Source organism: Triturus cristatus, chromosome 9 (assembly GCF_964204655.1).
Source record: "Triturus cristatus chromosome 9, aTriCri1.1, whole genome shotgun sequence".
Lineage (NCBI taxonomy): Eukaryota > Metazoa > Chordata > Amphibia > Caudata > Salamandridae > Triturus > Triturus cristatus.
The window spans coordinates 782,478,598-782,493,482 of NC_140592.1; the positions used below are offsets into that span (position 1 = coordinate 782,478,598).

The 14,885-nt window shown below is 42.5% G+C and overlaps 1 protein-coding gene across 10 annotated transcripts in view; it reads left to right on the forward strand.

The window, feature by feature from the left end:
• Window positions 1-14,885, forward strand: part of PCNX4 (pecanex 4) — a 401,845-nt gene that overhangs the window by 2,039 nt on the left and 384,921 nt on the right. For all 10 annotated transcript variants that reach the window (XM_085626158.1, XM_085626159.1, XM_085626163.1 and 7 more), the window contains exon 3: window positions 9,068-9,808. In XM_085626158.1, coding sequence (XP_085482284.1) covers window positions 9,120-9,808 — 689 coding nt within the window. In that variant the 5' untranslated portion in view covers window positions 9,068-9,119. The remainder of the gene's footprint in view (window positions 1-9,067; window positions 9,809-14,885) is intronic.

Consider the following 14,885-nt stretch of genomic DNA (forward strand, 5'->3'; position numbering starts at 1 on the left):
GCACCTATAAAAGTCTACACCCCCCTAAAGCATTTTACATTTTGATGTCTGCCCCTCGACAATACATTTAGTGCGTTAAGTAGGATGTAAAGGGTTCTCTATAAGGAGTGTGGCCAAAGAAGAATAACTAGGGATTCTGGCCTATGTTCTTATGGGCGTTCCTAAAATATGTGAACTAGATTTCTGTGCTTGACACAGCTTGCCACCTGACCAGTATCTGTGTGTTCTGTAAATGCATCCTAATACACAACAACCACATTCACCTAAACCAAGCCAGTCCTATCGGGTTTGCAGTTGCTTACTAGCACTTATTTTTATATTCCATATCAGATAAACGAGTAACGACTCCCATTCTTCCCTTCACATTGCCTTACTTGCAGTCTCCCACTGTACATTAATCACTTATGCCTGTCACGCCACATTTCTTTACTCAAGTTTTTCCATCTGAGTGTCTAATATGTTGCCTCCTTTTTCTCCATCACTGTCTTTTAACATTATTTCTGCATACTCTCCTTCCACAGGTACTTTTTTAGGACTGATTTTTGACAGAACGGCTGCGAAACAGTCATATTGCTAACTATATTCATAGAGTGGGCTTTGCGTCCCTCATTGAAACTTTTAATCTTTTTCAGCCATTTGCTTGAGAATTTGTCAACTTTGTCTTGCCTGAGCCAGTGAAGTATACATTTTCTACAAAATGGTATTGACTGAGTGGATCCTTCCACCGCCACTCGTATTTGCATTAAATTGCATGAGGTACTACTTTACAATGATAACTCCATCCATTCGCTCCTGTTGGCTTACCTTCCATATGTTGTGTTCTGGGTTTGGTAGAGCGCTCGGTTACTCTATTCATTGTGTGTCCGTGCTACGCTTCAATGGCCACAGTTTCCACATTAAATCTAGACATATATTGTTGTCTTAAAAAAACACGTTTTAAGGGTTTTATTCGAAATATGGTTTCAGAGCATTTGAATCTCAACTCAGAAGGAAAGGAGTCCCACAGTTTTTCTGTCAAATAACTGAAGGAGCGACCACCCAGCCGTGGTCGTTTTATCTTTGAGATCACCGTCAATGCTGCCCCTGAGGACTTAAGACATCTATTTAGATGGTGCCATCTAATCAAGGAAAAGAGGTAGCGATGACCTCTGGTGCAGAATTTTGTGACCGAAGCAGAGAGCTTTAAAAAAACCTCTTTCCCTAATAGGAAGCCAATGGAGTTTAGAAAGGGCATCGCCCATGGGGCAGTATTTAGGAATGTTTAACAGTATCCGAGTGGCAGCATTTTGGACCTGCTGAAGTTTCTTTAGTCTGTCCTGCGTTGCCCCTAGGTAAAGGGCATTGCAATTATCCAATCTGGATACCAGGAGTGCCTGAACTACTGTATTCCTTACCGTACCTGGAAGGAGCCCTAGGATTTTGTATAGTGTTTTTAGAATGCCAAAGCATGTTCCAACCAGAGCCTTATTCTGGCTGACATAAGACAAGGTTTGTTTGAATACAAAGCACAGAATTTTTACATTGGGTGATGGGCAGAAATTGTCTGGCCACCACTCTAGGACCATATCGAGGGTTGTTTGCTCACAACCAGGACTTCAGTCTTATCAGGGTTAAGTTTCAGGCAGCTGGTGTCCATCCATTCAGCTAGGTCCACCAGACATGCTCTAAAACTATCCACCATGGTGCCTTCATCCTGCGGCAGAGCAATAATTAGCTGAGCGTCATCCGAGTAAGACACTATCTTCACGCCATGACGCTCGATCACATCATCTAATGGGCTCATATATTGTTTAAATAGGGTCGGACTCAAAGCAGAACCTACATATACAATTAATTTTAAAATGGGTGGCACTTTACATGAGTAGAAACAATCAAGGAAATCAATTGTTCAGGGTAATCCAAACAAACAAATACATATCACTTTACGTTAAGGGGGGGGGAAAAATCAGGGAGGAAGATAGCTTATATACATCTCAAAATAAGATGGGGCTAACGACGCCAGGCAGAGAGGAATCGACAGGGAAGAACTAATAGTTGGGGTAAGGGTAGGAGAAAGGGATGTGATGAGCAAAGGGGGTAGGGTCAGAATAAACAGGAATAACATGTCAAAAAAAGGGAGGGCTGAGAGAGGGCTAGGAAGAACAGAAAGATAACCAGTTTAGGAAAACAAAGCAAGGTTATAGGAGTGAATTTATGGACCCCAAAATGTATTGAGAAGGCGATGTTCTAGGTCCTTTTTTTAAGCTTAGGTAGGATGGGTTACAGCGCAGGTCCCTCGGGTAGGGCATTCCAGATGTTCAGGGCATTTCTGGAGAAGGAGCGAGATTGGGTGATTTTCCTTTTTAGTAGCGGAGAGCTGACGGTGACCTTGAAACTGCAGCTGTGCGGACCAGGCGACGCTGTGGACAACCAGGAGCCGGATACGAGCTGTCCCATGTCGAATGTCGAGAGTTGAGGGGTCTGTGTCCGGCGGGAGCACCAACAAGCCTTGGCAACTGCAACCAATGTGGAAGTTGAAGAAGGTGCAATGTTGGGACCAGCAAGGTCCACGGACAATCACCACAAGCAGGGGAGTCAGGGCTGGCCCTGAGCAATCAGGGGAGCCCAAAGAATTCAAAGATGGCCCTAAAGAGGACCCACAGGCCGGAGGCACTGGAGTCGCGGTGAAGACGGAGATCTTGGTCACTGGAGATGCTTGAGGTTGGGGCTACTTGGAGCCTTTGCAACTACAAGTTGACGCTGTGCTCAGGGGTTCGGTTCCTGCAGCTCCTATGTGGGATACTGGCCTCACACTTTGTGTGAGGGCAGGGCAGGCCTCTGGGGATGTGAAGAACCACCACCTGTGTTGCTGAGCCTTTTGGAGTCCGTGGGAGCCCAGGATCAGCAGACCGATCAGCTTAGTTGCGGTACTGCAGATGCAGGGAAGGGACTCTTCACTTCAAGGGAGATTCCTTCAGGTGTCTTGGATGCCCACAGGCCTTGGAATGTTCCTGTATGGTGCACAGGCTCGGACGTTGCAGCAGACGAGCAGGGCGACGAAATCCAGAGCAGCAGGAGTATTCCCAGTTGCAGCCTTGATGCCCAGAGCGAAGTCCAGCAAAGTCCAGAGTGCCCAGACGGTTGAAGAAGTGGTGTCTGAAATGAATCTTGTCCCATGACGAATCTAGGGACCCACCCACAGGTAAGCCTTTAAATACCCTAAGGAAATGGTTGGGACAATTCAGGGGTCCCTCCCTAAGGAGGGGCTGAACAAGGGGGAGGATACTCCCCTGTCCTTTGTCCAGTTTCGTGCCAGGGTAGGAGCCTGAACTGGTTTGAACTGGACTAAGCATGGAGGGCACCAAGTGTGCCCTGCATGCAGACTATGTGGTGCTGGCAAGCTCCCCCACCCTGGCCCAATACACTAAACCCTGTCTGGGAGGTCGTCACACCTCCCTGTGACAGGATACCTATTGTTCTGCATTCCAGAGCTTGCTGTCCGGGTCTGCAAGACTGGTACAAGGAGAACCGAAGGCCTCCCAAAGGAGCTTTAAGGTGCATGGAATCCTACCTCCCACACCGTTTACGGTGTGGGAGGTATGATTCCAACATGTTTGATACCAAACATGATAGGATTCGTTACAGCCAGTTTCGAGATGTCATCGCATAATGATGTGGTGCCCCTCTACATGTTGTATGTCTGTCTCACAACCCGGGAGAATGGACTCCGTAGGCTGTAGGGGTGTCCTGCTCATGTAGGGGCACCTTCACACTTAGAACCAAAAACCCTGCCTTCAGGATTGCCTTAGGGGTGACTTGTAGATTTTAAGTGCAGTGACCTTAGATATAGGTAAACCTTTATGTTTCGTAAGTGGTGTTAGCACCAACTTATACCGACTGCAATGGCAGGCCTGTAGTTACAAATTGAGTGGTCTCCCATGGGTGGCATAATACATGCTTCAGCCCACGGGGGTCCCCTGGTTTACCTACGCCCTCGGTACCTTAGTACCATATACTAGGGACTGATAAGGTTACATCAGTGTCCAATCTGGGATGTACCTAAGTACTTAACAAACCAATTTAGGGGAGACATCTCCGAGACTGGGGTCCTGATTAGCAGGATCCCAGTCAGAAACAGCATTACATCAAGCAAAAAGTGGGGGTAACTATAAAAGCAAATCCTACTTCCCTACACCCGTTCTAAAGAAGGGAGGGACTTAACTATCTGAAAGATTTCCCTAGGGGAATTTTTTGCTGGTGCAATCCTTTGAAAGAAGAATTGAGTATGAGTGTGCCTAATTGCTTTGTGGTACTTTTTCTGTGCTATCAGATAGTTGCTTACGTCACACAAGTTGTAGTCCTTACACCATAGGCGTTCCAAGTGTTAACTCTTTTTTTCTCAGTCGTTGGAGATCCTCAGAATACCACTTTGCTGATGGTTTTGTGTGGGTAGTTTTACATAGTTTTTGGGGTGGTATAGTATTTAGAGTCCTCCTAATCCAGTCCTCCACTTGATTATTGGCTGCCTGTGGCAATTGGGCAATGAGGGAGTGCTGAGATTTAAGGCCGCTGTAAAAGCAATAGGTGTAATGGAGGACTATCTCCAAGTATTGTGGCCATTTTGGGCTCTAGAGATGGAGGGGGGCGGGGGGACAGCAGGACTCAACTGCACTTAAAAAGGACGCATCTGGTGATCGGACACAGGAGGTGGCTGAACACACCTGAGAGGAGTTCTTAAAAATAGGATCCAGTGGGTAGGGGCTTGAATCAGTTGTGTGAAGTGCAATAGTCCAAGATCCTCCGTAAGGGAGGATGCAGAGCCTCAATTTATATAATCACAATGCAGATTAAGGTCTCCCAGGATGAAGAAAATCGAGTGCCTTGGGGCATAAGCTGGTACAATATTCTTTAGGTCAGTACTTAACTATGAGGCAGACCCAAGTGGACGATGCGTTAAAAGGCCAGTTAAGGTACAGCAACCAGAAAGTGACAGGGAGAGGTGCATTGCTTCGCAGCCTGCTATCTTTATTTCAGAGAAACTCTATTGGAGGTGCTGTTTAAAGATGATCGCAATCCCCTCCATCCCTTTGGTCTAGTCTGTCCTGCCTCAGTATTGCGTAGTCCTGAGGAATGGCATCAAGAATATCTGGGGCGGAGTGTGGGGTAAGCCACGTTTCTACTAAGCAAAAGATCTTCAGGTTGATGGTCGGTTAGAATTTCTAAGATCTGGAATTTATGTTTGGGTAAAGAGCGGCGATTTAATAGAAAACATTGGGCTAACTTTACATTTGAATGCAGGTTACTCCCTATGGGGTTTTCCCCAGGCTCTACCGGAAAAGTGAACTTGGACTTACTACAACTCGTTATGCTCAGCGAAACAGTCATAGAGTGCCTACAAAGGTCCTGAGTGATTGGGACAAGATGAAGCTCCTCAGCAGAATATTGAAAAGGACTGGGTGATCCACTGGTGCCATCCAGGGCGGATGGGCTTGCCTTTGGCGCACCAGTGGTGCCTCCGCGCAGCTGCCATCTTTTTGTAGTCCTCTTACCCCTGTGGGCTTGGCTAGTTGTCGAGCAACAAAAACAGAGGGGCAACCAAGTACCAACTGAGCCACGAAACTCCGCTCCTCTGTGGTAGGCTCCCCTACCAGGTGGAAGTACAGGAAATTAAAAGCACGTTTAAATATGAACAATAAAATAATCATGTGAGAAATAAAGCATAAACTGAAAAAAAACTGGCGGGACCCGAGTCTAAAATGGCCACCAACCAGGATAGGAGCCAGGCACCTCCCTGCGCCTAGTGCGCTTACAAGGAACAAAAGGGCACCTCAAGAATTGTGTAAACAAGTGCTCTTGTGCAGTGTGGGTGTCTGAAACACACCAAGAGGTACAGAAGCATCTCACTAATGTGCTAATTATTTGTGCATTAGTACAGTAAACCCAAAACTATTGGCTTTGCCAGTGCTTGTTCTCCTTGACTTTATCATTCACCTCACTGCCCACTGCATTTTACAGTTTTTTTTTTTTTCTTCCTTTGGTGCCCTTCATAGTCCGACAGCGTTCAATTCATTCACACACTTTCTCATAGAACCATAATGGCAATTGGCACACACATGCTATCGCTGTGCAGAGAGGCTTCACCCAGCACTTAGAGGAAACTCAGTTCAGAATACGCGCTGTATCAGTCATATGCTTAATGAAAAACAAAACTATAGAGACCCATCTTGGCAAAGAAATACTTGCACGAAATAGGTGAAACATACTTCGCAACATGAAATAAAATGTATGAACTCTGACACAGACTTGCTTTACCACAAGTGTTCTTGCACCTATTTTTGAGAAAGATGTTTACGATTTTGCTTGTATAGTTGAGGACATGAATAAACATACTGTTCATGACCTGTTTCTACATCATTTTAAAACTACTTTCTGTTCTCCACGCCAGCAGAACCCACCCCACTTCTAGCTTGGATTTAGTCATTTAAGTGATGTGTCCTCACAACTCCACAACATACTCCACACTTTTAACAAAATACAAAACTGAAATCTTTGTCTTCACCCCACTAATCATTACAGCAGCGATTGCAGCTACGGGGTTAGTTCGCTAACAACTTTGCAGTCCTAGATTTGACGTTATTTGATCATTCTTCTGTACAAAGTTGTTCAAGCTGTTAAGTTTCTTTGCGAGAGTTGCTACACAACGAACTTCCTCTTATGCCATACATTTTTTAATTGCTTTTCTGGGCTTTAAGTGGGTCTTAAGGTCATTTACACTTTTATTCTTAGCCACTATAGTGTAGCTTCGTTGTGTGGTTTGGTTTGTTATGCTGGATGTTGGACTGTATAAATTAAATTGCATTTATATAGCGCTTACTGCCCCGATGAAGTATTGAGGCACTTTATGACAAGTAACACGCCACCCGGGAGCCCAAAGTTAGTGGTCTGTACATTAGTTATTGGGTTAGTTTTGTATGCTCATTCCATGTACTCAATGCAGTTCCTTTGTGGTACATTTTTGACTTCGATGTGATCATTAGAGGCGGCTATGAGACGCATTTGCTTGCTGGATTTAATACATATTGTTATGTTTGCCAAAAAGACCTTAAGAAGGATAGGCATGAGATTTAGAGTAACTTGTATACAGAAGAGGCAGATAGAACATAGAAGGAAGCAGGTGCATTAAAAAAGGTATGGAAGTTCAATTTTTCAACCACAATTCCAAGGAATATAGCCGGTTGAGAATTTTTGCATGCTATTTGTGGATGTAAACCTGTTGAAAGAAACGGTTTCAAATTCTGCTCCTAAGGAATGTAGCTCACACAATCTTTCTAGAGGCAATTAAGAGGTGGCGCTGATACTACCCACAGTGAAAAAAGATGCACAGTGCTTGTTCAGACCACTTAACTTCAAGCTGTGCAACAAATAAGCACATCCTATGTAAAATCTGAGAAACCCCTTTTACATACCTACTTAAGCAGTATATTCAATATTATAAAGGATTATTACAGTTTATGCAAATCATATGCACCATACATAAACTCTACATATAATATAAAACATGTTATGTAAACACCCACCAACTTAAAAATATAACAAGGCAATTGATAGACTTATTGCAGCAATCATTAGTCTATTCAGTGCATGTTTGTGACCCACTCAATGCCTGGTTCAGAACGTGCTGTCCACAGCGTCCACCTGATGAGTACCCCCATAGAACAGACACCATGTCCAGCAGAATGGATGTGTCTGAGGTCACCTTCCAGGATCCACCTTGCCTCACAGTGACAACCCAGTTTCAACTTCTTTTACAGACAGCAGCAATATTTCCTCCAGAACTCTCATTATACTGTGTCCCATTCATATTTCATTGTATCCTGGCTAATTGCTTATCATGAGTTGAGAAGACACATCTGCAAATGTTGACAGCTGGGATAGTGCTCTTTTAGTGATTTTTTTTTTTTTTTTTTTTTTTTGTTTTTTTTTTATGGGTTTACACTAAATCCAACGGTTAGCATTTAGGCCAGAATGTTCCCTTTTAGTTTCACCAGACAACAAAACTCTTTGCTGCATGACTACAGCTCCTGAGTGATTTTTGCATTTTTCAAATGGAATGAAGATGGTTTTTCTTGAGCATCAGCTTAGGTATTGCCATTCTGCCACACGGGCGAGGTCTGTGCAATGGCTGCGATGTTTGATTGCACAAACTCTTTGAACAGCCATGGTCAAATAAGCCTGGAGATCTTTAAAATTTGCATTAGCCTTTGGGTTTGTTATCCAGATTTGAAGGACAGTCTGATCTACGAGGGGTCCTGGTGTTGGGATGCACCTCCCCTCCCTCCCCCAATAAACATTTTGACTGTACTCTAAGGACTATTCAGGGTTTTTGAGTAAAAAAAAAAAAATGTATACCTTAACTTTGTGCCTTCTCGCAGCTTTCTTAAATTTCGTTTGAGTGCTTTGTGCTAGAATCTCAGAAGAACAACTGACTATTTAAACTGTTACTTTTTAGCTGAAGGTCTGACTAAATGCAGATGTTAACATTTTATTTAAAACGGTATCCTGGAAATATGTGATATGGCACATGCTTGCATAGGCACCTAGACATACTATTGGGATCTTTTCCAAGGTCTCAAGATGCATATGCTATTGAAATCTAGTGATTGCCTTTTGAACCAAATGAACTGGCATGGAATTTCATTTACGTTTAACACTGAAAGGTTCTAATGCAATGTTCAAGCCCACATTCAACCTAGTTTGACCTTTTTAAAGTTTTTTCATTTGTGAAAAACATTTCCAGTTTCGTATCTTCGCTTCTGTGACGCAAACTTGTGAAAAGTAGGTATAAAGTTGATGATTTCTTTGATTTTCTACCTTTGGCCTGTTCATTAAGGTCTGAGATAATAAATGAAGTGTAAGGAAAGCTTTTACAAATGTTTGATGTTCACATCTATTATTTTCTGCCATGTCGTTTGTTTCGTGTTATGTTTTCAGATCAAATGTAACTGTGTGCAATATTTCATGGAATTTTTACTAAAACTATTGGTTTTCTCTAAAAATATTTTTAACTACAAAACTTCTTTCTTTGTAGGAACATCTGTCTGCTAAAAGATGGGGCTATTCCAGGAGTTGTGAGTTCAAGAATGGGTCCAGATGTTCCTTTGTTGAATGATTACAAACAGGAGTTTTTTTGGAAACGCTTCCCACAAACTGTTTTTGGAGGTCCACGTTTTAAATTGGGATATTGTGCCCCACCTTACGTATACGTCAACCAAGTAGTTCTTTTCCTCACACCATGGCTTTTTGGCGGAGCTGGGACTGTGTTTTACGAGTTCAGACCCCAGAAGGACTTTTACTGCACTGTACTTTCAGGAAGTCTGATGCTTGTTGCTGCCTTTCTTATCCAGATAATAAACAGATACGCTCAACAGAAAACAGTGACTGTAGAAAGACTACAAAATCAAACTACCCTAATGGATGAAGACGAGTATGAGTTTGTAAGCTGTGTTGGCTCAGAGACCGTGAAATTCATAATTCCAGGCAAGAAGTTTATAGCCAACGCCATATTTCATTCTATTCTAGCAGGGGTGATGTGTGGGCTAGGAACCTGGTATCTGCTTCCAACTAGATTATACGCCCTTTATGAAAACATTGGAGGAGCTGTGATGATCTTTTTGTTTGGATGGGTAACTATATGCATTGGTGAATATTCATTAATCGTAAATACAGCAACAGAGACCGCTACTTTCCAGCCGCAGGATACATATGAGATTACTGCCCTCATGCGACCTCTCTATATATATTCATTTATTGCAGTGGATCTTGCATTCAGGTAATCTTTATGGTTGTTTATTAATTTGCTTGTGCATTGTGGTTTCCTGATGTAGACTGTAAACCAATAATATATAAGAGCAGCAAAGGAGTCTAACCGTTTTCCACCTTTTTTTTTTTTTTTGTAATATTTTATGCATCAAAAACAACTTACGTTTTACTACATGGACAATATAAAAACACATTACCGTAAATTACACATTATATTGTTTGGGTAAACTGATTCTCAAGCTTAGAAACACGCTGAATCCTTTAACCAGTAAACATGTGGGTTGTGTATAAAATATATTTGGTGCAGATATTTTCTAATTGCAATTGTCTTATGCACATTAATTTCCAAAAATAGATATAGGAGTAGTGGCAAGATGATAATTTTCAGGGCTGCTACCATACCTAACCATAATATGAAAAGAGGGCGCTATTTAATTAAGTCTTTTGATCTTTGAGATTAGTTTGTAGTAATTGCATTTATATCGTTATTGTATTGTTGGTGTGTTTTCATATTTTCTTGCTCTTGTTGATAGCCTACGTAAGTGGTTATTTTTTTAACATTTTGCTCAGTCTCTCTTTTGAGACCCTGATCTAGTATCTCCGATTATCTAAGTTCACCTTGAACCCCGAGAGATCTCCTTAGGAACTGTAGAACCCTCAAAATCGATTCAGCAGGGCTCAGCAAGGAGAGTAGGATCATAGGTGGCTTTTATGTGTACAGCCCCAAATACCGATCTCACTATGAGTTGCCCTAATTTTTAGGTCTCGCCTGAGCTAGTGCATGCGCTGCACTGCGAGACATTTAGTCAGTGGCTTTTCGAAGTGCTACCTAAGGCTTTTGCCGGCCACCAGCTTGCGGTTACGCGCACAAGCGCGCCTCGCTCTGCCTCTCCAATCACTGCTGTGCGCGCATCCCTCATCACAGAGCGCATCCTTCATCGCAGAGCACGTCATCGCGATCACTTTCACCGCGATCACTTTCGCTTTCACGGCCACTCAGCGTTACTTTTACAGCCGCGCGGCCAATGCTTTTTCACTTTTGATATTCATTTGTTCACAAGTGTTTCGCATGATCTGATTGGTTAGGTTGTTGCTATTTTGGTAACGTTGTGATATCTACACAAACCTTCTCTCTGGTAAACACTACTCTGGGATTTTATCAAAGCCTGAGTAACATGCTGCTTATATTTATATAAATCACTTCAGAGGAACTTCACCCCCTACTTAATAACACACCCAGCTCTACAAGCCTGGAATGTATTCACTGAATATCGCACTCAGTCACCTGAATAAGATGACTGGGAGGTCTACGATTTTCCTCGTAGTCTTGACGATCAGTTGTGGGCAGCGCCTGGACACTTTAAGAAGGTGCAGCAAACTTCCCATTCTAGTATGGCCTCGCATGCGCCAGATAACACACTTTCATAGGGACTGAGTGCTTAGATAGTTAAGGTTTGATTCCTGTAGAGATTCAGATGTCATCACATATTTGTTTACTTCATAGGATGAACATTGTTGCGTGTGGGTAGCTGGGGGCAGTGTGGATTAGCAGGTATGTAAGGGTAAAGTAGACTTGTCCGTTGCAAGGAGGTGCTGTGTGCCTTGTTTAGCTTTTGTCTGTATTCGCAAATAGAAGGTGCACAGCCCAGGCACTGACAAGAGGAGTTGGGTAATGTGAGGTCCAAAGATGGGATGAACCAAGGCACGCTGTGGATTCGGCATAGAATTCATGCCAGCTGCTTTTTTTTCAATAAACTTTATTGATTTGTGGGCAAAGTTACATAGCTTGTGTGATGTAGGAGTCTCTGTTTACTTAGTACATAGTGTCAAATGCCACTGATCAGTTTCTGTAAACAGATATAGACAGGAATTTCAAATGCAGTACAGGTGAATCGCATGTTATTCGCATGGGGTTTCGGCAAATTGTAAATAATCGGACCAGGAACATGTTAACACGAACAAGTAAGCAAGATCGCTGGATGACAACAATAATAGTTACAACTGAGCATCATTGGTGATATGAGTCAGGCGGTTGTCCATCTAACAACACTAAAACTAAAAACAAAACCAACCCTCCTCCCTACCCTGCCCTTGCTCTCGTGTAGCCAGCTGCTTCTTATTTCCCAAATTAGAACTCTTCATTTAATGATCTCATCACATACAAACAAATCACTATAAACGAGCGTTAAAAACCTCGAACATGTTGCATTCACTAGCTCAAACCATTGGCTTCAGTTGTGGCAGTGTGAAGGCATTTGGGGATTATTTAAGGTAAGCTTTTCTCAGACAAAACATTGTGGGAACTATGAGAATTTGATCACTGCAGAGTGTTCGTTGTGTAAGGACATCGAATTGTAGAATTATTGAGAGGTTAAGGGTTTGTGTCTAATAATCAGACGCTGCAGTATTACCTTGAACGTCAGAAGCGTGGTGTCCTTGCATGCAAGCATTCTGTTCTATGCCTTTAGACCATTATAAGTGTTTAGTTATCCAGCACAACATCCTTGATTAAACCACATCAAGTGTTGCATGGCTAAACACTTATAAGGTCCAAAAAGCGAGACCTATTGGCTATGCCAATGCTTGTTTAATGGTGACGCTTCACCAAGATAGCGTAGAAGAGGGGTGACATGGGGCACCTCTGCTTGGTACTTCTGGGTGGGGAGAAAAATCTTGATCTTTTCCTATTTGAAAGGCCCCTCGTCAATGGTGAAGCATAGCTTTGCTCTGTGTTTTTCTGCTTGACTGATCCTATCTCCATTTTCCCCAACACACATTTAAGACCAATGAAAATGGTTAAATGCGTTCTCGGCATCAACTGATCGTATTGCCATGGGTGTCTTTGTTTCCCCTTCTGGTTGTAGGGAAATATGCTGTTTGTTGGTTATCAAAGTCCCAAATCACTCAGCGTACTCCACCAACAATGGAGCTGCAGTTAATAATTTTTAATTGTGTAAAGCCCATGCAGCAATGGCAAAATATCATGAGTTAACAAAGGCGATGTAGGAAACGTGTGCATCACTGAAATGTGCCATAATGGGGAGTTTAGGAACAGTAATAATCTGTACAGCTCTGAATTTGGGGTTACCCATACTGTCATGTGATTCGGAGGCCATTTTGCAAAATGTGTGTTTATTGCACAGTGACTGATATTTGCAAACCAAGAATCGAGAGCAATCCAAATGATAAAAACAAGTGTTGTAGCATTCTGCATTACTACACTCCATCCATTTATATTTAAAAAAAATTAAATTGTACTTCACTTGGGTGGCGGGGCTATGGCCCGTTATTTTATGGTGATATTAAGCAATGAGCACTCGTTCACAAGGTTTCTTGGCACTAATTTGTAACCTGTGGCAGGTATAACTTTGGAGAGCAATTTAGGATAGAAATGCTTGTTCAATTAACTTTTTTTGAAAGATCGTGTGATCGAATTAATGGGATCCGTGAGTGGATTCCAAGCCATGGCAGCCTTCAGTTGAAAGCTGCATCCTCCCGCTTTGTTCTTCTGGAATCAAGGGACAGTTAAGCAGTTTGAATTAGCCGCTCTTGAGTTTAGGGAGGCTGTGTACCTTTTAAACTTCTTAGTCAAAAAGTTAGGAGCAGAGTTGTGTATAATCTTAAATGTGAGGCATCGAGTTTTGATCTGAAAAAACTGATTTATAGGGAGCTAACGCCTCAGTTTCCTCACAACGATTTGGTTCGCATTACAACACATGCATTGTAATAACATGCGTAGAAATGGCTACACGTTATTACAGCGCATGCGTTGTAACGCTTGCGAAGTAGTGGTACGCGGTGTAATGACCCCTTACAAATAGATGTTTACCGCTGTCATAAGGACCGGTATTGACTATTAAGTGCCTCTGCAGAGCACCAGAAACCACCAGCTCAAATTAGGCATTGGTTTGGCTCCATTCATGAATTAATTTTAACACGTGACACAATAAGCCCCAAAATGCCATATGGAGCCATCTAATTCTCACAATAAAAAGTGACCCATTTTGGCGATGTGTATATCTGTGATATTTAGTCCCAGGCTTGGCTGCCACCCTTGTAATCTACCAAATCGACACATTTCTGAAAAGTAGACACCCAGGAGAGTCCAGTATAGTGTGACTTCCATCAATCCCACTCCTTTTTCTTGGCCAAAATTGCCTGCTATCCTTCAAGTTAATATTACTCATTTTTTCACATTACTCTGTTGTAAAGTTCCAGCATCTGATCTGCAGCGATCTGCAAAATTCCTACCACCCACACTTCTCCTAATAAAAATAGTACCACACTTGTGAGGCTGGGCCGATTGCATACAACCGGAACAGATGCAATAAGGCAGGGATGGCTGGTGGAAGCTGATCGGTATGTGTCTTGGTCAGTATTATACATCTGAATTATAAATCCTACCAACCCTCTTTCACTCCCAAAGAATCTAATTAAAAAAAGATTTTGTTGAGGGGAATGACAAATATTGTACCTAAATAATACTTGGCACGATAAGCAGATATGGTGGATAACACAATTCAGAGTGGGTGAGTGAGGATTTCACGAAGATGCTGTTTTGTGATAGGTAGACCATATAAAATAGACCAGTTACATGACAGATTCACAATAGACCTAATGACAATTTTAATAAACTGCATTAATAATTGTTCTGTCATGCCAATTGCATGAGACCGCACCTTGGAGTCGTTTTAAACAGGATAGTTTTAGAAACACTGAGTGAGCAGTAAAATAAGGTGATCAGTGCAGACCCACTTTTATTGATGAATGGGTTAAAGCACTGGGTGGAGGGGCAAGGGGGTCATTCAAATAGAACATAATTGGTTGTTTTTCATTTCTTTCACTTTTTCCTCCTTCTCAGGCCTCTGATTTGTAGGCTTAGCCATTTGTCCTGGAAATTTCAATAAACAAATTTGAGCCATAAACTCAGTGGCTAAGGTTCTACCTCTCATCTCAGGATGCAGGGAGTTCCAGTAGTGGAAATGTATAAGTTTGAAAGTTAAGAATGTGATTTAAATTGACCAGTAGGCTCTGGTTGGTGTACCTGCTTGAGGAACTGCCTAGAGAAGTGGACTTCTGCTAGGAAC